Source organism: Ambystoma mexicanum, chromosome 10 (assembly GCF_040938575.1).
Source record: "Ambystoma mexicanum isolate Mex_15411 chromosome 10, UKY_AmexF1_1, whole genome shotgun sequence".
Lineage (NCBI taxonomy): Eukaryota > Metazoa > Chordata > Amphibia > Caudata > Ambystomatidae > Ambystoma > Ambystoma mexicanum.
In genome coordinates, this window is record NC_090932.1 from 1,199,455,048 (window position 1) to 1,199,480,998 (window position 25,951).

Genomic DNA, 25,951 nt, shown 5'->3' on the forward strand with positions numbered 1-25,951 from the left:
CTTTTGCTTTTTGAGTGTTATGCGCTAGGACTTGCCGCTCGCAATCAAATACTTGCGCCTCTCCCTCCCTGACCTTTTGGACATGTCGTTTCCGATGGGCGGATATCGCAGAGATGGCCTCTCCTCGGAGGACTGTTTTGTATGCCTCCCAGATCGAGATCGGGCATTCCACTGAGCCCTCGTTTATTTCAAAGTATTCCGTCGTCTTTTTTTCGAGTTCTTCCGCGATTTCAGGGAGCCGCAAGTTGGAAGTGTTCAGGCGCCAGTTGCTATCTGGACGTTGACGAGGATTCTTCAAGGTTATAAGGAGCGGAGAATGGTCCGAAACTCCTCTTGCAAGGAATTCAGCTTATAGAAGTCTGTGGGTTGCACTGTGCGGGATAAAGGCATTGTCAATTCTGGAGAGTGATTTATGTACGCTGGAGAAAAAGGAAAATCTGGGTTCGTCGGTATGAAGTGAGCGCCATGTGTCTATTAGCCCAAGTGCTTCGGTGAATGCAGCAAGCGATGTTGGGGTAGGCCGAATTCCATGTCTCCTATAAGACCTGTCGGTTGTGACATCCATCACTTCATTGAAGTCTCCTCCGATTACCCATAGGCTAGCTTCCTCTTCCAAGAGTAAGTTCCGCAGCTCGGCCAGCAGTCCTTCCGTGAGCGTAGGGGGGGCATAGATTGCAGCGAGGCCCCATTTCTCACCCCAGATGTCAGCGAGGAGTATCACATAGCGACCCCGAGGATGAGTTATTACTTTCCAGACTTGTAAGGGAACTCGTTTATGAACGAGTATCATTTTACCCCTGGCGCCTCTTGTGAATCCAGCTTGGTAGGTGTGTGGGTAATTGGAGCGTTTGAAAAAGTTGTTGTTCGTGCCCATCAGATGTGATTCGTTGAGGAACACTATGTCTGACGAATATCGGTTGAGATACTGAAGCACCAGTCTCCGTTTCACGCTGGAGCCAAGGTCGTTGACATTCCACGACAATAGGGATAAGGCGTTGGTGCTTACTCCATCTGCGTGGGTCAGATCGTGGGACATCCGGGAGGATCAGTGATGGCCTTGTGTATTGCCGAGGTATGCGGAGGTATTCACCAGCAGGCGGCGTCCGAAGGTTGCCATGTGAGTCATGTGAGTGTGTGAACGATAGCTGGATAGTTCGGGTAACATCGGCCCTGCCAGTGAACAGTGTTTGATTGCCATGCCCGTATATGTCGTTGCCATGTCTTCTCATCCTGTAAGTTAGATAACGTAGATCCTTAAAACTCCCCCCACCCTGTACTCCCCCCCCCCCCCCCCGACTGGGAGCACCTGTCCCCCAAACATTAAATTTATAACTAAAGAACTTCCTCGGGATGACCCGGACTGGGGTAGTGCCTACACCGCATGGTGCGCGGCGGCCGCTGGGTCAGAGTTCCCGTGTCGTTGCACTGAAGGTTGGTCCCCGTATTACGGAAGCCTCAACCATTCTCTGTGGGAGTGTCGTCTAGATGCTGCGTGGCATCTCCATCTGCGCTTGTCAGGAATAGAGAGAGTTGCTCAGATCTGGGTTTCTGCGCTGACGGGCCAGGCGGTGTGCGTTTTGCTCTAGAGTCAGTGAGGACTCGTGTTTCAAGCCAATCCCATGCATCTTTGGGATTGTAGAACAGATGAGTGGTGCCCTCGTAGTGGACCTTAAGCAGTGCCGGGAAGAACAGGGCATATTTGACAGACATCGACTGGAGTTTTTTCTTGACGGAGTCGAACGACTGGCGGGCCTTTTGAACCTCCTTGGTGTAATCAGGGTAGAACCCGACCCTGTAGCCATTGTACGTGATCAGACCGGAGGTCCTTGCCATTTGTAGGATTGCATCGCGGTCTCTGTAATTCAACAGGCGTGCGATTATTGCTCTAGGCGGGGCTCCCGGGGTAGGTCGGCCAGTGGGCACCCTGTGTGCTCTTTCTATGGAGAAGAATTTGAATAATTTTTTGGGAGCAAAGACGTGCGTCAGCCAGTCTTCCAGGAACAGTTCAGCGCTGGGACCCTCCTCCTTCTCCGGTATTCCAAGGATCCTTAGGTTATTATGTTGCGTTCTCCCCTCGCTGTCCTCAGCGCGATATTCCAGCTGGGTGACTTTCTGGGTGATTACGGCGAGTTGCTGTTCCATCCGGTGGACAGTATCTTCTGTAGCAGAAACCCTCTGTTCCGCTTCACCGACCATAGCCGAGAGGTTGCATAGATCCTGTCGAATGAGGGACACCTCTGTAGATAGGCCACCCATTTTGAGTTCCAGTTATGTCTTCGAGTCCCCAATCGCTTTCATGAGATCTATCAGAGAGATTGGAGGGTCGTGGGGCTCTCCGCTGGCATCTTCTCCTTCAGGAATCTGAGTCCCCTGTCGGGGAGGGGGGCCCGTTGTATAGAAGTCCATTTTACTCTGAAGAGTTTGCCTTTTAGACTTCTCCTTCCCCATGTCGCAGTTGGCACAGTCGGTATGGCAGCAGGTCTGGAAATTCCACGATGTCGGGCAAGGAGGATTGGTGATGAGGCCTGGAGGGGCCCTGCGTGGGTCAAATTGTCATGTCGGAGCAGCGCGGGGTGCCCGCGGTGTATCCACGCAGGGGTGGTGCCAAAGACAGTGGAGCGTGCTTCCCTCGAGTGTAGGCCTCTCATCCAGGGCCGCCAGGCGCTTGGGGATGTTGCCGTATGTGTAGGGAAGAGTTTGTTTCTGGGGTAATGGTGCTCCGCAGGAGTTATACTGCGGGTTGTCTCTCACCGCCCCACCCTCAGCGCAGCCTGACTGTGGAGAGGCCTTGCGTAGGGAGGGGGGGGGAGAAACCGTCTTTCTGGGAAATGTGGGATCTTGACGCCGTTCTAATCACTGGCGAGTGTATATCCCGACCCCCTGCAGTTCTGTGCGTGGGCTTCACAGGTCCAGTCGTCGGGCCCGGTATTTGAGGAGCCGTGAAAAGGGAAGGGGGGGGAGAACCAGGGCCAGCTCCCAGTCCCCCGCACACTCCTACCTCACTATAGCTGGGTCCGTAACCGACGTGATGTCCGCTGTTAGGCAGAATCCTGTGCAGTGCCCTTAGGGACCACTACACCTGATTAAGACTACAAGTGGAAATACAAATTATACCTTTGGTACAAGCCTGTACTACTATGTTATAGTGGTAGCAGTAGCAGAGCAGCCAGGCTTATCTCAAGAGTATATGAGCAGTAGCAGAGATTACACAAAGGGACCACAATTACTTTGACTCAAGCAAACACTGACTCAAGGTTTCAGGTAAAAAATATAAGTACATTTATTTTTAAACCATCAGTTATAAACACAACACCTCTATTAAACTTTAAAGAAAACCATATGTTAAATATACTACAACTAACCAATTCACTTTGTACAGTAAGTCTCAAGGTAAGTACCCTGTGTTTGAATGAACCGGTGTTATGAACAAAACACGATACCGCGGATACGGTTGCGATCCCTTTTTGACAGTTCGGTCTACTAAATAAACGCGTATCCGTGACATGAAATGCTACCGGGGCAAAAACACACTTAGCACCTGTGATACCCAGAGGGAGTTGGGAGCAAAAATCACAGGCAATATTTAGGTTAGGCAGACAGTATCGAGAAACACTCAGAAACAGGAGTTCAAAAGTCAAAGGGTCGGAGCCAGGTTTAGGTGACACCGGAGGCCTGTGCCGAAGATCACACAGTTAGTCAGTTCACGATTCCGTGTAGCCAAAAAGTACTTGAATATTGTCAATGTTCTGAAGCAAAAGTTATAAGAAGGAGGGAAGACAAGGACGAGCCTTGAGGGTGAAGAAAAGGGGTTCACCCAGTTTCCTTGAGTAGAACACAGTACCTTATTTCCACAATGCAGCTGGTGTCCTGGCAGTTGTTCCTGTTGGTTTTCCGCAGACCCACGATTCCTGGAGCTTCGTTGTGAAGGAGGACGTCTGAAGGGGGTCTGCACCACACAGGGATGAAGCCGACAGCAGCGACAACGCAAAGGTGTGCTCCTTAAAAACAGGAGAGGCTCAGCAGGTGGCTATCCGGACCACTACAGCAGTGTGCAGCAATTTCGACAATGGCAGAGATCTCTGACTGAAGAAGATGAGCTGGTTATCCCCACCAGGCTCAAGGGAAGAAGACTCCGGACTGGATCTTCTCTTAGTTGTCAAAGGGAAGATAGCTCAGGACTGCAGCAGGGCTTCACCGGGACGGGGTAGTTGCAGCAGCCGTCGTTCTCTCCACTTCTCTTCGGTTCCTTGTAGTTCCAGAGGCGACTCTGACTTCTAGCCCAAGAGACCTGCCTTTTATGCGCAAAAACCCCCATTCACACAGCCTGGCTGTCAATCACGCAGCAGGGGGGTTGTCCAGCCGGGACAACCACCTCAGCCAATCATGGCAAAGTGCGACTTGGGTTGCCTAGGATAACCTGTGCAGGGGGTGACTACACCCGTTCCCCACATTCAGTCTACCTAGACACCCAGGCGCCAAGAGGAGGGCTTCTCTGCAGAAGCCCGCCAAAAGACGGTGAACAAAGAAGGCGAACCTAGTTTGCCGTGCAAAGTAAAACACAAGAAGGACTTTAACAAAAAGAAATGGCGAATAAACCCAACCGGAGCCAAAAGAAAGACGATTTGGTCAAGCGGGTTTATGTTTGAGGCTAATATAATAGCCAAGAACAGTACCACGTTTATCTAATATAATCGCGGTAGAAAAGTTAGGGTAGATACCACTGCCACCAGCCAAGTCTAAATGTTAAAAGGGCAAAACAATGCTCAGGGAGGTACGGACAGAAAAGGGGTACAGATTAGCCCTTTCCAGTACTCCATGTAAGATGGGGTGTATTGGGTCTGTGGTAAAAATGACTATGTAAAGTAAATGGCAACTTTACCTTTCTCTGGGGGACAGGAGTCAGCCCCAGTGAAATGGAGTCAGAGGGAAGTCTAAAAGACAACCCTGGGTTACTACACTAAAGGTGCTGTGTAACCCATACAAGAACAGGAGCTCCTGGAGTGGTGTGCTCCAGTGCCCAAGATCACACAATGAGTTACAACACATAGGCCAAAACACATGTAAGAGTGGAAAAAGGATGTACACTCTTACCAGGTGGAAAAAATAAACTTCAGAAATCAAGTAAAGCTGCTGGGGGACTCACTAGGTGAGGGAAATTAGCCCTAGAAGGAGAATTATCCCTAACATCCGCCAGCCGGGGAGCGCAGCACTTGGTCTTTCTAGTCATGCTGCGACTCAACCCAGGGCGATGCAGTCTCACTGACGGGGGGGGGATCACTGGGAGAAGGCTGGCGGTTTGGACCCCGGCTTGGGGTGAGCGCTCCGGGTAGTTTGCGGGTCTGTGCGTGGGGAACGGTGGAGTGCTTCCCACGTGGTTCTCCGCTAGTGCTGGAAGGAAGGAAGGGATTGCTCGGGAGCGTTGCGCCGCCGGGGGTGAGAGGGATGCAGCGGATCAATGGTTGCAGGTGCTCCGACCCCAACACCTCGCGTCGTCACGAGGATCAGGCAGGTGGGAGGGACCCCAGTTCCGGCGGTGCCAGCAGAGCGCCCCGGGGTTCTCCTGTCAGTGGGCTGGCGTTTCTCTGGGGCGTCGCTTGCCCGGGCTCTGCGGTGTCGGAGTGTCTCGGAGGGGGAGGGGCAGCCGGGCGCTCAGCTTGCGCCGCGTAGGCCGTTGGTCACCAGCCGGTAGTCTACAGGCTGGTACTGGAGTTCCCGGGTTCGGTTAATCCCCAAAATGCAGCGACGGCTGCACAAGTGTGTCCACTCCTGCTCGGGAACAGATGGGGTTGTCTCAAGCAACAGAAAGGGATTATTTTTAAGGATAAATGCAGCAGCCGCCGGGAGCCGATACGTTTAGGTCGGCATGCGTCGCGCGCACATGCGCAGTCCCCCACCTGTAACTTTTTAATGTTGGTTTTTGAAGTGCTTATCAAGAGGCTGTTACAGTAATCCACTTTAAAATTAACGATGGCTGCGGCAATAAAGACTCGGTTATCCTCAGACAATTATGGACGAATCTGCCATAAAAGACAAACAAGGTAAGGACAGGAAGATTTAAGATGGGAGAAATGCTTCTCAAAGGTACGATGAGAGTCAAAGTAGACTTCTAAAGTTTTAACTGTCTTAGACACTACAATTGCAGTGCCATTTTCTTCAAAGCAATTGTACAGAGTATCAAGGTTTCTTAATTTATGCTGGGGGCCAATGATCAGCAACTCTGTTTTGGAATCATTCAAAGCCAAAGAGTTTAAGGCCATCCATATATGTATGGCCCTGAAAACTTCATTCACTCTAATTACATCTGCATTATAGACCCCAGATCGTTTAAACACAATCTGGGTATCATCTGCATAGTTTGCTAAATAAACCCCAAGGGAGGCAAAAAGGTTGCATAGGGGTTTAGAATAAATGTTAAACAATACTCGCAACAGGCATTAATCCTGTGGGACTCCAAATGTTAGTAGTTTTCTTGAAGACTGTGCATTTCCATTCACTACATTAGCTGTCCTCGGCCCAAGAAAAGATCTTAACCAGCTTGCAGCCTGGATGGTGCATTTACCTCTCGATCAGTGTTTTTTCTAGAAGAGCATGATCGACTAAATCGAAGGCCAAAGAAAGATCCAATAGAAGAAGTAAAGCAGTATTGCCTTCCTCAATGATTTCCGTAATGTTTGATTTTAAGTCTAAAAGAGCAGTCTCTGTCCCATGGTTCATGCAGAAGCCATATTGTTCATTCGCTAGGACATTGTTCTGTTCCAGGTACAGGCTATTTTCTCAATTATTTTCAACAAAAAAAAACATTTGTAATTGGTCTGTCGTTTCCAGCAACTGTGGGATCGATGTTCTTCTTTTTTATTAAAGGGGTTATCCAAGCCTTTCTCATTTTATCTCTCTCGGACGAAATCCTTCAGGAAGTCTAAGGCATTGTTTGTGACTTTGAATGGATCCTCCCCCAGCTCTAGGCTTCCAAGGCTTCCATCGCCCGTTGGATGACGCAGGCTATTTCGGAGGCGTGCACAGCCATGGGCAAATCTGTTCCTGAGGGGATTCATGGCCATGCAGTCTGAGCTAAGGCCAAGGCTGTTGCATTTCAGAGACATGCTTCTTGGGATGCCACCAGAAAGGCGGCTACTTGGGCCTTTCCATCAGCCTTCTCTAGGGAGTATTCACTAGACACCAGCTCCAGGTGCGATGCAGTGTTTGGTCGGCCGGTTCTGAAGAACCCTTTTTGCTTCATTCTGGATATGAGACAGGTTGTCACAGCTCCCCCTATGTTCTTGTTCAGTGCAATCTCCCACAAGGATCAGGGAAAGGGGACAGGACATATGAGTAACTAAAAATACTCACTGTAGTCACTAGAGTACTTATAGTCCATAATCCCCTTTCCTCCATATGTCCTACCTATTTTCCTCTGGCAAAGGTTCCGGTACCGTCCCCATGTTGGGGGATGCCACAAGGATGGAGGAAAGGGGACTATGGACTATTGAGTGCTCTAGTCACTACCGTGAGTAACTTACATTTATTATTGTATTTATTGAGCGTGGACCTAGCTTCGAGAAGCAATGGAGCGCAACAGATCACTTTACAGAGGTTACAGAGGTATACAACATTACAGATGCATAAGCGTGCTTTTCAGAGGTAACAGCAGAACAGATCTACAGCGGGCAGAGGGGTGGGCTTAGGATACCGAGGTGCACAGTTCTCCATCAATCAGGAAGTCAAGCCTGGTTGTCAATCAGGTGAAACAGTTTCTAGGGGCAATAATTCAAACAGAAGACACTTTAATCTTCCCATCCAAAGAGAGGGTTCAAAATATTCTACTAAAGATGCCATGTTATGCAGTCGGTCGTCAGATAAATCAGGAAGGTGAAGCACCTTCTTGGTATGATGGTATCATGCATCTTCATTATGCCACATGCAAGGCTGCACATGTGTCCAATACAGGAATGGTTAGCGAAACAATGGTCAGTTGCAGATGCAAAGGAATTGGGATAATCTAGTGGAGGTTTCCCAGGCAGTGGTGTCGGTGCTTCAATGGTAGACAAAGGAGAACTTGTCAATACGCCAACACACATCACAATCACAACAGACACATCACTTTCAGGTTGGAGAGCTCATTGCTTCCACCATACAGCGACGGCCTGTGGACACCAATGCTAGAAAAAAAGAACATCAATATTCTAGAGTGCTAGCAGTGTACAAAGCACTACAAGCTTTCCAGCATCATTTAGCAGGCAAGAATGTACTTGTTATCACGGACAGCACAACCGCCATCTTCTACATCAACAAACAGGGTGTGACTCAATCCTTAAATCTGTTCACAACTAGCACAGAAGATTGGAAGTGGAGCATCCACAGAGAAATTTCCCTTTCATCTCAACACGTTCCTGGGGAACACAACTGTCTAGAAGATAAACTAAGCAGAAACACAGGTCAGCCCTGAGATCACGAGTGGGAGTTCTATCCAAACATTGTAAAATACACCTTTTCACATTGGGGGCATGCAAACATGGCTCTCTTTGCAGCAAGAGAAAATGCAAAATTCCACACTTATACCTCCAGGTTCCCACATAAGGGATATAAGGGGAACACACTCTGGATCAGTTGAACAGGGTTATTTGCATACACTTTTCCTACGATGCCACTCTTAAACAGAGTAATCCACAAAATGCATCAGGAGCCCTTGACAATGATCCTAGTTGCTCCAATTTGGGCAAGTCAAATATGGTATTCCCACCTTCTCAGTATGTCCATTTGCTCACCAATTAAGCTAACCTGACCATACAACATGTTCCAACAGAATCCAAAGTCAGCCCTTCATCCACATCTTCAGGCAACCAACTTGGCAGTTTGGCTCAGTTCAGTCATCTTAATTTACCTAGCAGATGCATGGAAATATTATGAGAAACACACATACCAAACACTAGACACTGCTATTTTAACAAACGGAAAAGATTTGTAGTATGGTGTAGAAAATCAAATGAAAACCTAATTGACTGTTCACCATCTCACGTAACACACTATCTACTTCAGTTGTTTGGACTTCGGTCTGTTTTTTAATTCCTTAAAAGTCCATTTGGCTTCACCTTCTGCCTAATCAGCATCACAAAGCAAAAGTCGTGGAAGCCTTCATGGAAGAGCTTATCCACACCATGGGTCAGGTAAGCTCATGGGTCCCCCTTGTCAACCTATACGTAATACCAAGCTTCAAAGATCTCACTTACAAAGCCGCATTTCTCATAGCCATCACTTCCAAAAGAAGAGTAAGGGAGTACCAGGCGTTGTCCATAACAGAACTTTTAGAATAGTACATTAAGAACAAGGTGGCCTTAAGAATGCACCCACGGTTCGCACCAGAGTTAGTTTCCAAATTCCATGCCAACCAATTGAGCTGCTAAAGTTTTTTCAGGACCCGCACCACTCTGGAAAGGGAGCCCTCCATACACTAGATATTAGAAGATATTATCTTACATTAGAAGAGCTGTCATGTACTTCCTCAACAAGGCAAAGCCAATCAGGAAAACAGACCAGTACTTTGTTTCCCTATCTGCCAGAAGAGAAGGGGACCCTTTCTCAAAGGTAGCCATTACTAAATGGATAGTAAAATGCATACACGAGTGTTACAGGTTATCCAACAAGGAACTGCCATTTACACCCAGAGCACGCCCGTAGCCTCAGTTCCGTTTTTTCCGCGAACGTGTTGCTTCGTGATTCTCGGTTCACGCCTCGACTCTTTGGAGTTCTGTTCTTCTCGGTTCTTCGAACCTGTTCGTTTTGTGTAAATCCTTTGGAGATGTCTTCTACTTCGTCTTCGACCCCGCGTCCGGGTTTCAAGAAGTGCGGGGAGTGTGGGTCCAAGATGTCGGTGACGGACTCGCACGACGCCTGCCTCTGGTGCCTCGGGGAGGCCCACGACACGGATGACTGTATCGACTGCCAGTCGCTCACGTCCAAAGCCTTACGAGAACGTAAGAAGAAATTGTCGGTAGGTCGGGTGTCCAAGCCCAGGAAGTCGAAGTCTGCGGGGCTTTCGACGGATGATTCGAGGGGTGACTCTCCGCGTCATCGTCGGAAGTCTCGTGGGTCTCCTTCTAGGAGTAGGTCTCGCCACTCCTCAGCCTCTTCGAGGCGTTCTCGGAAGCGCCGACACCGGTCGTCTTCCAGGTCCTCCTCGGAGGACTCTGCCCGGCACGTCGCTTACCCCACCAGCCGTGCGACGCCGGAGGAATGGGCTTCCTTCGGGAAGAAAATGCTGGCGATTCTTGAGTCGCAGGGTACTACGCCGTCCGCGCCCCCGAGTGGGGTCGGTCGTGTGAGGTCGGAAGACACCGCTCGCATGAGTGGTCGGCACGAGTCACGGGAGAGGTCCCGTCCGGACAAGGAGACTCGTTCTCGCCGTACCCGTTCCAGGTCCTGGTCCTCGACGCGTTCGAGACCGTGTGCACCTGTGAAGTCTTCGAGGAAGACATCGACGTCTGAGGCGTCGAGGGCGTCGACAGGCTTTCTCGAGGCTCCGGCCTCGAGGAAGTCGTCGAGGCCGTCGACGCTCGGGTCGTCGAGGCCGTCGACGCTCGGGTCGTCGAGGGACACGCTCGGGGCTCCGGCCTCGAGGGCTGTGTCGACGCCGCCGATGCTGGAGGCGCTGCGTCTGACGTCGACGCCGATTTCCTCAGCGCCGATCCTCTCGACGCCGGCGCCGATTCGCTCGACGCCATCGCCGCCTTTCGTGTCGGAGGTACCCTGTGGCACGGGGGAACCCCCTAGGAAGGCTCTGGTTAAGAGCAAGCACTCTCGGGTGCCTTCTTTTCGCCACCTGGACTATATTTCAGAGGCGGATGAGGATTCTGATGGCCTGGTTCCTAGTCTGGTTCCAGATGAAATTGTCTCGGGCCATAGTCAGTTTGACGATTTGAGACAGTCCCTGCATGATGCCAGTGGTCTGGACACCTCTCCGGAGGTGGAGTTTTGTAGGCCTGAGCCTGGCTCTCATGCCGATTCTTCGTACCGGCGCCTTATGGCTAGGGTTGCTGAGTACTTGGGATGGTCTGCTCCCCCAGGGGAGTTTGTGCAGGATGATCTGATGGACATCCTTGATGTTGGTCCCCCAACTGACCCGGTACTGCCGTTCCATATGGCTTTACAGAGAAGGGTGGCGGCGGCTTGGACTGCTCCGGAGAGTCTCCCGGCGGTGGGCAGATCCTTGTCGCAAAAATACCGTCCAGCCAGTAGCGACCCCTGCTACTTGACCAGGCACCCCACTCCGGAGAGTCTGGTGGTGCAGGCGGCCACGGCCCCGGCAAAGCAGGCGTCGTACCCTACCATCCCTCCTGATAGGGACGACAAACGTTTTGATGGCTGGGCGAAGAAAGTGTTTTCTTCTGGTGGTATGGCGCTTCAGGCGGCCAACTCCATTTGTGCCTTGTCTCGTTTCACACACACTCTGTGGAACTGTGTTGCGTTGGCGGCTGAACATATTCCCGAAGGGGACGAACGGGATGGTTTCCTTGCTATGGTCCAGGATGGTAAGGATGCCATGTGTGAGTCCGTTCAGTCGGGTTTGGACTTGGCTGAATGCGTCAGTAGGTCCATGGCGGCGAGCACCGTGATACGCAGGTTTGCGTGGTTGTGGAAGTCGGGGTTTGCTCCTGATGTGCAGTCCCGGCTCCTCAACATGCCCTTTGACGGTGAACACCTTTTTGGCAGCAAGGCTGACGAGAGCCTTGAGAGGTTGCAGACTTCAAAAGCTGCAGCGAAGTCGTTGGGCGCTGCAGTTCGCCAACCTCCGCCTTTTCGTCCTAGGGGACAGCAGTGGAGGGGTGGTTCCTTTCGCTATTACTCATCCTTCAGTAAAGCGAGAGGAGCTGGCAGTCAGAGGCCATCGCAGGGGTACCAGAGGTGGACGACAGGGTACCCGTGGTGCCAAGGCCGCTCGGGCAGTTGCCTCTTTGCCCTCAGGTAACGCCGCAGCCGCTCCCACTCAGTCGTGAGGCCATGTCCCATGGTTCGCCGGTTGGGGGAAGGCTTGCGCAGCATCTTGTAGAGTGGCAAGCCATTACTTCAGATGTGTGGGTTCTGGAGATCATAACCCACGGCTACTGTCTTCCCTTTCGGCACAGGCCTCGCGACAATCCACCGCAGAACCTCTCTTTGCAGAGTCCGGATCCGCTCCTTGCGCAGGAAATTCAAGCCCTGCTGGAGAAAGGCGCCATAGAACTGGTGCCTGTAGCGGAGAGGAACAAGGGATGGTATTCCCCTTATTTTTTGATTTCGAAGAAAGACTGGGGATTGAGACCCATCATGGACTTGCGCGGTTTGAACAAACTCCTCAGGAAGGACAAGTTCAAGATGGTTACTCTCTCTCAAGTCCTCCAGGCCCTTCAGCTTCAGGACTGGTTGGTGTCACTCGACCTCAAGGTTGCTTACTTCCATGTGCCGATCCATCCCAAGCACAGGAAGTACCTGAGGTTCGCGGTTGGCGACTCGCACTTTCAGTTTCGGTCCTGCCGTTCGGATTGACCTCCGCCCCGAGGGTTTTCACCAAGCTCATGGTGGTGGTGGCAGCGCATCTCAGGCAAGGGGGGATTCACGTCTACCCCTACCTGGACGATTGGTTGATCAGGGGGGCTCTCCCGAGCAAGTCCTGGATCATCTGTCCGTCACCTGCCGCTCCCTTCACAGGCTGGGATTCTCCCTCAATTTAAAGAAGTCCCATTTGACGCCAACACAGCGGCTCCAGTACATCGGAGCGGTGCTCGACACTTCCCTGGGGCAGTGTTTTCCTCCCCAGGTGAGGGCTCTTCACATTCAGCAGATGGTGCACAAGTTTCAGCATGCCCAGACGCTCCCTGCGTTCGAGTTCTTGAGGTTGCTCGGCCTCATGGCATCCTGCATTCTTCTGGTGCCAGAGGCTCGCCTGCGGATGAGATCTTTGCAGTGGGCACTCAAGACGCCATGGTCGCAGTCCTCCGGCAGGATGTCGGACCCGGTTCAGGTGCCGCCCTCGGTCGCCCGGGATCTTCTGTGGTGGGCCGTCGAAGGCAACTTGATGAAGGGGGCTCCATTTTGGCTTCCCTGGCCGGAGGTGACGATCGTGACGGATGCATCCCTCACGGGATGGGGAGCTCATGCCAACGGGCTGACAGTCAGCGGTCGTTGGTCTCCGTCGGAGTCCAGACTCCATATCAATCTTTTGGAGCTGAGGGCCATCAGGCTAGCCCTGGAGGCTTTTCTGCTGACTGTGCGAGGAAAGAGTGTCCTGATCCTGACGGACTATACAGTGGCCATGCACTACCTCAACAAAAAGGGGGGGGCAGGGTCACTTCCTCTGTGCAGGGAGGCGATGCAGCTCGAGTTCTGGGCCATCCAGCAGGAAGTTTCGATCTCGGCAGTTCATCTGGCCGGAGACGAGAACGTGACGGCGGACGCTCTGAGCAGGCAGAGCGCAATCTCTCACGAGTGGGAGGTGGCTCAGGAGATTCTCCTGGAGATCTTCGCCCTTTGGGGGACCCCTCAAGTGGATCTCTTCGCCTCCAGTGTCAACCGGAAGTGCGAAAGGTTTTGCTCGCGGGAATTTCCTCCAAAAGGAGCCTTAGGAGACGCGTTCGTGGTGGAGTGGTCATTCCCGCTGCTGTACGCGTTTCCTCCAGTCCCCGTCATCCCGCAAGTGCTGCGGAGGTTACGGAAGTTCGGTTCCCGGATGATCCTCATTGCCCCGGCGTGGGCTCGGAGGACGTGGTACCCGGACCTTCTCGACTTATCCATCTGCCCTCCACTTCGTCTTCCCTACCGAGACGATCTGCTCTCACGGGAGGGGGGTCAGGTTCTCCATCCAGAGGTCAGATCCCTCAACCTTCTCGCTTGGCTTCTGAAAGGTTGAGGTATAAGGATTGGGACCTCCCTGAGGACGTAATGGAGGTGTTGCTTTCGGCCCGAAGGCCAGCAACAAAGTCTCTGTACCGTTGCCGTTGGCGTAAATTCTGCGACTGGTGCAGAGTTCAGAATGTGGATCCTTTTGCATGTGACATTCCCATGGTTCTGTCCTTTTTACTTTCTTTGGCCCACAGGGGCTTGCAAGTGGGTACCGTTAAAGGTTACCTGGCGGCGCTGTCCATCTTTAAGCGCTCGTCTGAAGAGTGTTCTTACTTTAAAATCCCTTTAATTTCACAGTTTCTGAAAGGGCTCACTAATGTGTTCCCTCCGTCACCTTTCCTGGTGCCCGATTGGGATTTAAACCTTGTTCTTAAGTTTCTTATGGGTGCTCCGTTTGAGCCTTTCCATTCTTGCCCTTTGAGGCTGTTAACTCTGAAAACTGTGTTTTTAGTTGCGGTTACTTCCGCTCGCAGAGTGAGTGAGTTACAGGCACTTTCAGTTAAGCCTCCCTTCACTGTATTTCACAAGGACAGGGTTGTCCTTAGAGTTCGTCCTTCTTTTCTTCCGAAGGTAGTGACGGAATTTCAATTGGCCCAGAAGGTTGTTCTTCCGGCATTCTATCCTCCTCCGCATCCTGGTTAGGAAGAGGAGAGGCTCCATAGGCTTGATCCTAGGAGAGCTTTAAGCTTTTATGTTTCACGCATGTCCCGGGTCAGAGTGGACGATCAACTCTTTATTGGTTACGCTGGTAAGCGTTTGGGGCAAGCTGTGACGAAACAGACTTTGTCTCGCTGGATTATTTTGGCCATCTCGGAGTGCTACCGCTTGGCGGGTAAGGACCCACCGGCTGGCTTGCGGGCCCATTCTACCAGGGGTATGGCTGCGTCTACTGCCCTGCAGAGGGGTGTTCCTATTCGCAACATCTGTGATGCAGCCACCTGGGCTTCGGTACATACATTTGTACGTCACTATTCCCTCGATTCCATCCGAGCACAGGATCTGGCCTTTGGCAAGGCGGTCCTTTGCTCTGCTATTTGATTGGCTATTCTAAATCTTGTTTCTAAATTCTTTCCCTCCTCCTTGCTCTGGTACTGCTTTGGGAGTCTGTCATAGATATGGAATATGTCGGAGGACCCAATCCCCTCGAAGAACACGTTACTTTCTTACCTGGTAACGTTCTTTCGATGGGATGGTCCGACGACGTATTCCATATCGCTCCCGCCCTGCCTTCCCCGCTGCAGAATTTCTTTTGCGATTGCAGCTTACGTTCCGCAAGGCTTTGTGTCTGACTGGCAGTTGACTAGTGTCACACGTTCTGGGGGAAAAAACTACAACTGAGGCTACGGGCGTCGTGCGTCCTACTTATCACATCGGATGACATCGGACGTCGGAGGAGGCCCTCGACGACGGCGCATCGACGTCATCGACGCAGGACGCAGACGCCGAAAAAAGTTTCCGAAGCAGCACAGCTGTGGTGATTGCATGTCATAGATATGGAATACGTCGTCGGACCATCCCATCGAAAGAACGTTACCAGGTAAGAAAGTAACTTGTTCTTTGCCCCTGTGCCTTCTAACAACCCACCTCCTTCTACTCCTACTGCTCACTATAGGCCTGCATGGGTAATTACACTATTATTTGCTCATTTTCATTATGTTTTCATGTATAACTACATTTAATGAATCCATACTTCAAATAGTATTCAAACCTATGATTATCAGTCATGCACTTTTATGTAGCCACATTTTTAGTATCTCATACACAAGCTGAACATTCATAAATTTGTTTTATTGTGTAGGGGAATGACTTCAATAAAAACATACATATTTTACAAGTAATCACAACCATGTAACTTCGCAAATATAAACATCATTTAACACAAACACCAACTAAATCATAATTTGTTACTACATGTACGATCCCCAGATGAAGAAAAGAGTCATACAAATACACATAATTCCATCTGCAACATGATTAAAAAACACTAAAACAAACGCTATACCTTGCTATTATACTAAAGTGCCTGCAACACTAACGTGACCGACTAACATGCCAATGCCTACCACATTGAAGTGACGTGCTAAAACACCTAGAGTGCTCCAAGTGCCAAGTGCTAGTCTGTGCAAAGCATGTGATTCTAAGTAGATCCACAAGCCTCAGAAGACAAACATTACAAACCTGTAATCATCTTTCTGATGCTTGTATCTGCTTAGATTCATATATGCCCACCCTGCCTCCCATCGTTGGGATTAGAAGGTGCATAGACAACATACAACTCTTTACATTTTTCTTATGCTTTTACTAAACACTTCATGCAACCTCGGGGCAGAAATAAAACAATCTGAGGACCTTGAAGGATTATGGGTACAGTACATTTCACATTAGGGATATTATTACAAACACGGCCCGTCGACTTCCCTTTTCGATTTTGAAAATAAGTCATTTAATACTCTGCACCAAGCACTTGATGTCTGCCTATTCAAAGCATGTGGACCTAAGCAGATACAAGCATCAGAAAGACAATTATAGGTATATAATGTTTGCCAGGCACACACACATATATTTATATATACAGTTATAATGCAAATTGGCCTATGGTTTTGAACACTATAATAAGCTACGATGTAACTATTGGATCACACACAATTTACGAATCTCTCTTCACCTAGACCATCAGCTCTTCCTGCTAACGTAACGTAGAAATCCCAGCCCTGCTCCACTGCTGCACATCAGCCCTAGCCTACTACAAAAAACAAATACTAAAACCTGGATGAAGCCTGGGTGTTGCAGAAAAATAAGCCCACAAATGTTCTGGGTCAGTTAACTAAATCATGCTGCACAGTTTCTAGATCTAATTCAGTACTTTAACCATAGCCTGAGCTGCAGAACTGCCTGCTACTTCTGGACTGAGACTTTACATACGTAACAGAGCAATTCATTCAAAATTAAATGCTTTTGCCTTTTCTATTCCTGTATTAACTTCCCTAAAATTTAGCCAGTGCGCCCTAGTAATGATCTCTAACAGCAATGATTTTCCACTTACTGGCACCTCAGTTTGACTGATGTTAATGTATCTAACTAAGATGTCCCTTGTTTTTTTACTTTCTACAGGACAGTGAGCATGGGAGCAGCATCAGTAGGAAGATGGATAGCCTGGACAGTAACCACTCTATCCCCAGCATCTCTGTGAGCACTGGCAGCCAGAGCAGCAGTGTGAATAGCATGCATGAATTGATGGATGAGAGCATTTCAGATCTTGTCAGGATGCAAAGCGACTTGGGCACCTTTGATTCCACTTGCTCTTTTGTACACAAGAAGGTACGTTGGACATGTCCTGGGCACGTGCATAGCCATAGGGTGCTACCCTGCTTTGCTTCATGTGCATGCCGCAAGAATTCCAGATAATCCCTCACAGTAATGATCGTGGTGTTATAGATGGTAAGGATGTCTCTGGAGCTGCCCATCCTTTGCTATAGTGCTGTGAGGCTAGGGAGGCAGCACTGTGGAGATATTTGCTAAGTTCTCACAGTAGAGCAGGCAATTGCTGTTTGCTTTATGTGGCCCTTGTTAGCGCTTTATAATAGGGTGTACTCCACACAGAGAGCCTGAATCACCGTAATTATCTTTGTGCCTCCTTAAAACAGGAATTTCAATAATTCTCCAGCATGGGGTCTGGCATGGATTCACATGCTCATGAATATTCCCCGTCGTCAGGCTGGGAATCCTCGGTAAAGAAAAAACCAGTATCAGTTTCGTTTCTGATCTGTCTTTCGTAGTAATAACCAATCACTGGTCTCTGCGTCATACTGACCACAGCCAATGACTGCCCTCTACCTAAGCACCTCCTCCGGCAGCCATCTTCAGATTTTTACCGCACGTTCATGTGTTGGGATCCTCGTGCTATTGCTCTTGAGCGTTAGTGCTATTTTTCGCGCTTTTTCACAAAAAACTTCGATTCTTTCGGTCAAAAGAGCCTCAAGCTCCACCGATCCTACATCCGATCTGCGGGGACCCGTGTCGGATTCATCTGTGCCCCTCAAGGGTGAAGATTTCGTCGAGCTACACTTCGGAGGACTCCAGAAGCTTCTCAGGCCCGATCTCGGAGATGGCCCAGGAGAAGGGAAGCTCGACGCCCGGAAAGCTGTTCAGGGTCTGCCCTGGATGCCAGCTGCAGAACGTCTTCAAGGAGGACGAACACTCTTTCTGCCTTTACTGCCTTCATGAGGACAAGACGCACGTGGAGAAGGACTGTGCGTTTTGCGGCAACATGTCGGAACGGACCATGAAGGACCGCCATCAACGTCTCGCCAACTGGCTGGAGGGTAAGAGCCCGTCTGGCGAGAAGAAGAAGAAATCCGAGCAGTCTTCTAAGACCTTTGAGGGCGCCCCGGCGACGGGGGCCCAACATAAGGCCAAGCACCGCGAGTCCGCTGGCACCGGGAGCGCCGAACGGTCGGGCTCTACGGGCGCCAGGCAGGGCGCACCCTCCCCGGCACCATCAACCACGAGCCAACGCTCTGGGTCGGGTAAGAGGAAGGCCGAGCACCCGGCGAAGCTCCTGGAGAGGCCCCGGTCGAGCTCTAAGGCAGAGGAGGAGCGTGGCAGTGCCCCCTCCCTCAAGGATAAGGCCGTGAGCGCACCTAAGGTGGTGAAGGCCTTGATCCATCTGACCAAGCCCTCTATCGAAACGGTCGCGGCGGCCCTGGCTCAGCCTGTGGTGGCTGCACCAGTGGTGGCGACCTCAGGGCCCAGAATCTCCCTGCCTCCTCGGAGGGAGTCTTCCTTTGTGCCCATCGATAGGACCCCCGTGAAACCCTCCGTGGGGAAGAAGGGGGGGCAGGGCGTCGTCATAGATTCGGCCTCAACCTCAGAAGAGGAACTGATCGAGGTCTTAAGCCACGGCCTAGGCGTGGAAGAAGGCCAGCCCGTCGGAATGGACCCCGACGCAGGTGACGACGACGACATCGTCGAGGATACCGACGGGGCCCCTGCTCGCCCGTCGGATTCCCCTCTGCCAGCGCCGCAAGACAACTCGGCGGCCATTTTGTTGGCTATACAGTCCTTATGCTCCGAGATAAGGACGAGGCTACCGTTACCGACGGAGGAACCTCTCCCGTCGGGGGATCCAGAACCGGGACCTTCTGGTGTTCCCCCTACCAAGAAAAGAAGGATCCATCCACCACCTCCTTTTCAACCGTCGCGCCCCGTCCAGCCCTCCTCCCCGTCCACCCGAGGGGATGATACGGGGACTGACACGGCAGCGACGGGTACGGACGACGAGGCATACGACGAGGATTTTCCGTCGTCGCCTCCCACCAGGGCTTCTCCGCCCGACGAGATTGGATCGTTCCACTCAATGATCGCCAGGGCATCCGAGCTTTTCCAACTCTGCCCTGAGGAGAAGAAAAAGGAAGGCTTCCTTTACCAGCGGCGCGAGGCCAAGAGGAAGACGGTCCTCGCAGTGCCTCTGTTGGACGACATTTGGGATGAGGGCCTTTCCCTCCTCAAGAACCCTTCCACGACGCCAGCGAGAAGAGACCGGTACGAGAAAAAGTACCGGGTCCCGGACACGGCCCCCCTATGCCTCCGGGCGCAGCCTACCCCGGACTCCGTCGTCTCCGCGGCAGCCAGGAAGAAAGCGGGGGGTGCGGCCTCCACGTCGACTTCCCCGCCGGACGGCGAGGGAAAGAAATTGGATGCTATGGGACGTAGAGTCATCTCGTCGGCAGCGACGACGATTAAAGCGGCCAACGCCTTGGCTATCGTGGCCCGCTACGACAGGGAGCTCTGGTACAAGATAGCTCCCCTGCTGGATTTTCTGCCGGATGACAAGAGGGCAGAGGCCCTTGAGATCCTGCAGGAAGGTGAGGTGGCTTCGGACCACGCCATCACCGTGGCGACGGACATCGCCGACACTGGGTTCCGCCAGCTGGGCAACGGCGTTTGCCTTCGACGTCGTGGATGGCTCAAAGCTACGGACTTTCGGCAGGACGTCCAGACCAGAGTCCTGGACATGCCCTTCGACGGGAACAACCTGTTTGGGAAGACAGTGGACGATTCCCTTCAGGCCATCAAGGCGGATACTGAGACGGCCCGGGCCCTTGGAGTCCTGCAGCAACGAAAGACGCCCTTTCGGAGCGGCGGAGGCAAGGGCGCCTCCAAAGGTTCCGGCGGCGGTTTCGCTTCCTACCGTCGTCGCAAGAGGCCTACAGAGGACGAGGCAAGTCTAGCGGACCCCGCCGTCATCGCCAAGGAGGTCAAGGCGGCAAGGCCGCGTCCAAGCAGGATTGAACCGGCCGTGGGGTCGGGCCCCCACCGAAGCACCCCGGTGGGAGGCCGGCTGGCGGGCTTCGTCAGCGTGTGGGAGTCCATCTCCACCGACCGTTGGGTGCTGGACGCCCTGGCCCGGGGCCACGCGCTCGAATTTCAAAAAAGGTGCCCGCGCGTCCCCCCCGTGGCCAGGAAAGAACTTCACGTCAACTTCTCCTGGAGGTAAAGGCGATGCTCAGCAAGGGCGCCATCGAACTCGTCCCAAAGAGGCTTCGGGGCTCCGGAGTCTACTCGCGATACTTCCTCGTGAAGAAGAAGACGGGAGGATGGCGCCCCATCCTGGACCTGCGACGTCTGAACAAGTTCATCAAGGCGCAGAAGTTCCGGATGGTCACCCTCCAGCACGTCCTGGGTCAGCTGGAGGAAGGAGACTTCCTATCGTCGTTGGATTTGGAGGATGCCTACTTCCACATTCCCATCCTAAAGGGGCACCGAAAATTCCTCAGATTCGTGGTCCAAGGGCGTCATTACCAGTTCAAAGCCCTTCCCTTCGGACTACGGTCGGCACCCAGGGTTTTCACCAAGTGCCTCGCACCGGTGGCGGCGCAGCTGCGCCGCGAGGGGATTTACGTCTACCCCTACCTGGACGACTGGCTCATCCGCGCCAAGACGAGGGAGCTCGCCGTGGTCCACACGGCAAGGACCGTCCAACTCCTCACGGACCTGGGATTCTCCGTGAACTACGCCAAATCCCACCTGGTGCCCGCGCAAGTCGCACTGTTTCTGGGAGCGAGGCTCGACACAGTGTCCCTTCTGGCCTCCCCGTCGGAGGAGAGGACCAGGACCATCTTGGGCAAGGTGCAACGGATGTTGGTGGCCGACGCGGCCAAAGTGAGGTCCATCAAGTCCCTCCTCGGGATGATGTCTTCCTGCATCTACCTCATTCCCATGTGCAGGCTCCGGATGCGCCCGTTGCAAGAATTCCTGGATGCGCGCTGGATCCAGACGACGGGCAGCTTCGAGGAAAGGATCAAGCTCGACGAGAGTTTCCGACGAGCGATACGGTGGTGGGGCACCCGCGCGCATCTGACGGCGGGCATGGACTTCCAGACCCCAGCCCACCAGGAGACTGTGACCACGGATGCCTCCCTGGAAGGGTGGGGAGCGCACACCGAAAATCTGCACGCAAGGGGACTCTGGCTCCCGACGGAGAAGTCCCTGCATATCAACGTCCTGGAGCTCCGTGCAGTGTTTTGGGCCCTCAGGTCCTTCCTTCCGTCCCTCAAGGGCAAGGTGGTGAGGATCTTCACCGACAACACCACCACCATGTTTTACATCAGGAAACAGGGCGGAACCAGGTCCCCAGCGCTGTCCAAGGAGGCGCAGGACCTGTGGCATTGGGCCGTCGCCCAAGGGATTCTTCTGGTGCCGTTTCATCTGGCAGGGATAAAAAACACCATCGCCGACTCACTCAGCAGGGAGCTGCGCTCGTGCCACGAGTGGGAACTACGGCAGGATCTGGTGGATCGCCTCTTCCGACGGTGGGGCACACCCCAGATCGACCTGTTCGCGACGGCGACGAACACCAAGTGCCGGAGGTTCGCCAGCAGGTTTCCCCAGACGAGGAGCATGGGCGATGCTTTCTCGTTCCCCTGGGAGGGCCTGTTCCTCTACGCGTTCCCTCCCTTGCCTCTGCTAATCCGGCTCGTCAACCAGCTCAAGAGGTCACGGTGCAGGATGATCCTCGTCGCACCTGCGTGGCCGAGGCAGATATGGTTCCCGGACCTTCTGGACTTGTCAGCGTCCCCGCCAATCAAGCTGCCGGCGGACGCGGATCTACTCTCCAGGGAAGGAGGCGCCATCCTCCACCACGACCCGAAGTCGCTGAACTTGCAGGCCTGGCTCCTGCAGCGCTAGAGTTTGGAGGATACGACATACCGGCCGATTGGAGAGAGGTTCTTGCAAAGGCCAGGGCATCCTCGACTCTTAAATGCTACGGACACAAATGGAAGAGGTTCTCTGTCTGGTGCCACGCACAGAAGATTAACCCTCTACGGATTACGGCTCCCCAAGTACTGCCGTACCTGCTGACGCTGGCCAAAGCTGGTCTGGCACACGCGTCCATCAAGATTCATCTTGCTGCGATCTCCCGATACACCAGAACCACGGGCCGGACGTCCTTGTGGTCTCATCGTCTGGTGAAAGAGTTCATGAAGGGACTGTTCAGATCGTTCCCGCCGGTGAAGGCTCCGGCCCCGGCGTGGGAGCTCAACGTGGTGCTGACCAAGCTCATGGGACCTCCGTTCGAGCCTCTGCACTCGGCCCCGTTGAAGTTTCTATCGTGGAAAACAGCTTTTCTCGTGGCCATCACCTCCGCACGACGAGTGGGAGAGATCCAGGCCCTTTCCTGCAAGGCCCCGTACTTGACTTTCCACGACACGAGGGTAGTGCTCAGGACGCACCCCTCCTTCATGCCCAAGGTACCGTCGGACTTCCATCTCAACGAACCCTTGGTGTTACATGTGTTCTTCCCGTCGCCTTCGTCGCCGGCTGAGAGGACTTTGCACTCGCTGGATGTAGCTAGAGCGCTGAAGTTCTACGTGGACCGCACGAAAGGTTTTCGGAAGACGTCACAACTCTTTGTGAACTTTGGACCTGTCAATCAGGGGAAGGCTCTCTCGAAGGCTTCCATCTCCAGATGGCTCTCCGGCTGTATCATGTACTGTCACCGGTTGGCAAACCGACCGCTGCCTGGCCGTCCGAGAGCCCATTCCACCAGAGCGATCGCAGCTACCACGGCGTTCCTATCTGGTGTGCCCCTGCTGGACATATGCAGGGCTGCTACGTGGAGGTCGACGCACACCTTCACGAAATTCTACTGCGTCGACCGGGATTCCAGGGAGGAGTCCAGGGTCGGCCAAGCAGTGCTGCGCAACCTGTTCGCCTGAGGTGAGCCTGGTGAGGAGGTAAGATGCTTAATGTTGAGTTAATGTGATGCTTAATGTTGAGCCTTTGCCACCTCCCGTGGTTGTGCATGTGTGTACTGCTATGTATTCTTTATTCATGAGCATGTGAATCCATGCCAGACCCCATGCTGGAGAAGGAACAAGTTACTTACCTGTAACTGTTGTTCTCCAGCATGGGTCTGGCATGGATTCACATGCGAACCCTCCCGCCTACCCCTCTGCGGCTCTTCACTTGGTCATACTGCCACTTCACGTGCTTCCAAATCTGAAGATGGCTGCCGGAGGAGGTGCTTAGGTAGAGGGCAGTCATTGGCTGTGGTCAGTATGACGCAGAGACCAGTGATTGGTTATTACTACGAAAGACAGATCAGAAACGAAACTGATACTGGTTTTTTCTTTACCGAGGATTCCCAGCCTGACGACGGGGAATATTCATGAGCATGTGAATCCATGCCAGACCCATGCTGGAGAACAACAGTTACAGGTAAGTAACTTGTTCCTAATTCACTTCATGCCCTCTGCCAAACAAGTGCAAATGTGTTCTGATTGTCCATTGTAGCATTCTAGTCTTTGGTATTGTGTGAACCTGTAACACCCCCATTACATTCCCCTAATTGGCTTTGCAATCCTGTAATTCTACCTTTGCAGCTCATTGATAGCATGGTATATGATATGATATGGCATTTATAACGCGCCAATACACAAGTGTTTCAAGGCACGAGGCAAGGGAGGGGAACAAAGGGAGTACAGACACCGATCCTACTAGGCCAGGTGTCATTCAGATCGCGCAAGTGCGTGGGAAGGGGGCAGGGACAGTGCAGTACATGGGAATAGATATTAACAATAAGTAAAGTAACGGCCAGCAGGTGGCAAGTGCAGACATTAGGTGCCAAGAGCTGGTAGGGGGACTGGAGGGATACAGAAACAGTCCCAAGTGCTGGGGTAGCCAGGCGGGCAGTGCAGGTGTGTGACGTTGGCGGGGGAGAACCTGGGCCCGAGATCAAAGGTTGTCCAGGTAGCCAGTGCAATTCCGGTTACAGCCAGGAGGTCAGCAGAGGAGAAGAAAAGGCAGAAGCAAAGAGAAAGGTTTTGATGTGCTTCCGGACCCAGAGATGGTTATCCTCAAGTTTAAGGGAGGCAGGGAGGCTGTTCCAGAGGGAGGCACCAGCCGAAGAAAGAGATCTCCCACCAACTCGTTGCTTGGAGAAGTGACTGACCCTGAGGGAGTTGGAGGCGGATGAGCGAAGAGCTTGAGAAGGAAGATATTTAGGAAGAGTGAGTTGAAGGTATTGAGGCCCCAGGCCCCAGAAGGCCTTATGGACGATGCCACTGGGAGCCAGTGCAGAGATTTCAGTCCTGGAGAGATACGATCCCTGGGCTTGAGGCCAAAGAGAAGTCTCGCAGTCCTGTTCTGGAAGAGTTGCAGAGGGCAGAGAGTAGAAGCAGGCAGATTTAGCTAGCTACATTCTGAAGAAGGTTTTGCCTCTGCCTACTGCACAGCTATTGCATCACTCTGATAACACCCATTACAATACGGCTATTGTAGGAGTCATGTTAGGTTTGTTCGCCAAACCATTCTGCTACAGTAGGGCACTGATGAGGTTGTGCTCCTTTACGCCACGCTCTCTCAAGCTACTGCAGAACTTGTATTGGGGTGGTTTTCCTGACCACATGCATGTGGCAGCATTGTCACTGCTGTGTTGTCACCTACTACAATGCTATTGCAGCACTCTATTGGGATTGTGTCTGCACCACACATTTGCAGCAGCATGTAGTTTAGTTGTGTGACCCACCCCCTACCACTCCAATATGCAAGAGTCACTAGATGGTCAGTAGATGATTGTCTTTTTGTACCATAAAACTGAGGGTTTAGAAATCCAGTATAACAAATAGCGGAGATGATGTAATTCTGGTGGCAAAGTTACAAATCATCATCACACAGAGGTTTTCTTTTATCACTGTAATTGGAGATGTTTTGCTGCACATCATGAAATTATCATATTAATTTGTGGCAGTGAAAGATATGTAGCAGTTTTTCTTAACACTTATGTATGTATTGAAATCATAAAGCATATATGTTCTTTTTTTATCCTTTCAAAACATAAATGTGCATTTTATTTTTTATATATATATATATATATATATATATATATATATATATATATATATATATATATATGGTGATAGTCTGTGCCATGCAGTTGTAGTGAAGCCTTTGATCCCTTGACTTTGTGAACATTCTCTTGCTAATAACTTTACTCATTTAATGTATGTTTATGAAATGTGTCTGAAATTCCAAAAGATGTTTTCTGCCCAGGCCCCTCAAATTTGGCGAATTCATTCAATGGTTTAAAAATGAGAAAGCGTAATATATATATTATCATAATATATGATCTATATAGCGCAATCCTAGCCATAAAGCAGCAGAGCACTGTACCATAATAAGTAGAGTGGTACATAGTAGAGTGGAGGATCACACACACAGACTCACAAAAAGGCAGTTGAAAAGAGGAAATGTTGCTATTGCGGATGATATCTGTATTGAGGCCTATGGACGGGTAATCGGATTGGCGTGTGAGGAGGCTTGAGTCTATGGCAGGTGTAATTCGCTAAAAGCGCGGGAGTTGACAAGTATGCACATGCATGCACACACTTCACTTTAGTGGGAGAAATGAAGCAGTACCCTCCCATTCACACTTGTCTGCATCGTGGCTCGAGATGAATAAAGAGATGGCACTTCAGGAAGTCCAAATACCTTTAATGGCTGTCCGGCATTAAAAGGAACACTGTAGGGCAGCATTCTGCTCCTAACTGATCTTTGTCAGAAGATGACGGGTCCTCTGCAA

The 25,951-nt window shown here is 51.7% G+C and overlaps 1 protein-coding gene across 10 annotated transcripts in view; it reads left to right on the top strand.

Moving 5' to 3' along the window:
- Positions 1–25,951, top strand: part of TAOK3 (TAO kinase 3) — a 2,703,337-nt gene that overhangs the window by 1,613,960 nt on the left and 1,063,426 nt on the right. For all 10 annotated transcript variants that reach the window (XM_069619192.1, XM_069619190.1, XM_069619185.1 and 7 more), the window contains one exon: positions 16,981–17,187. In XM_069619192.1, coding sequence (XP_069475293.1) covers positions 16,981–17,187 — 207 coding nt within the window. The remainder of the gene's footprint in view (positions 1–16,980; positions 17,188–25,951) is intronic.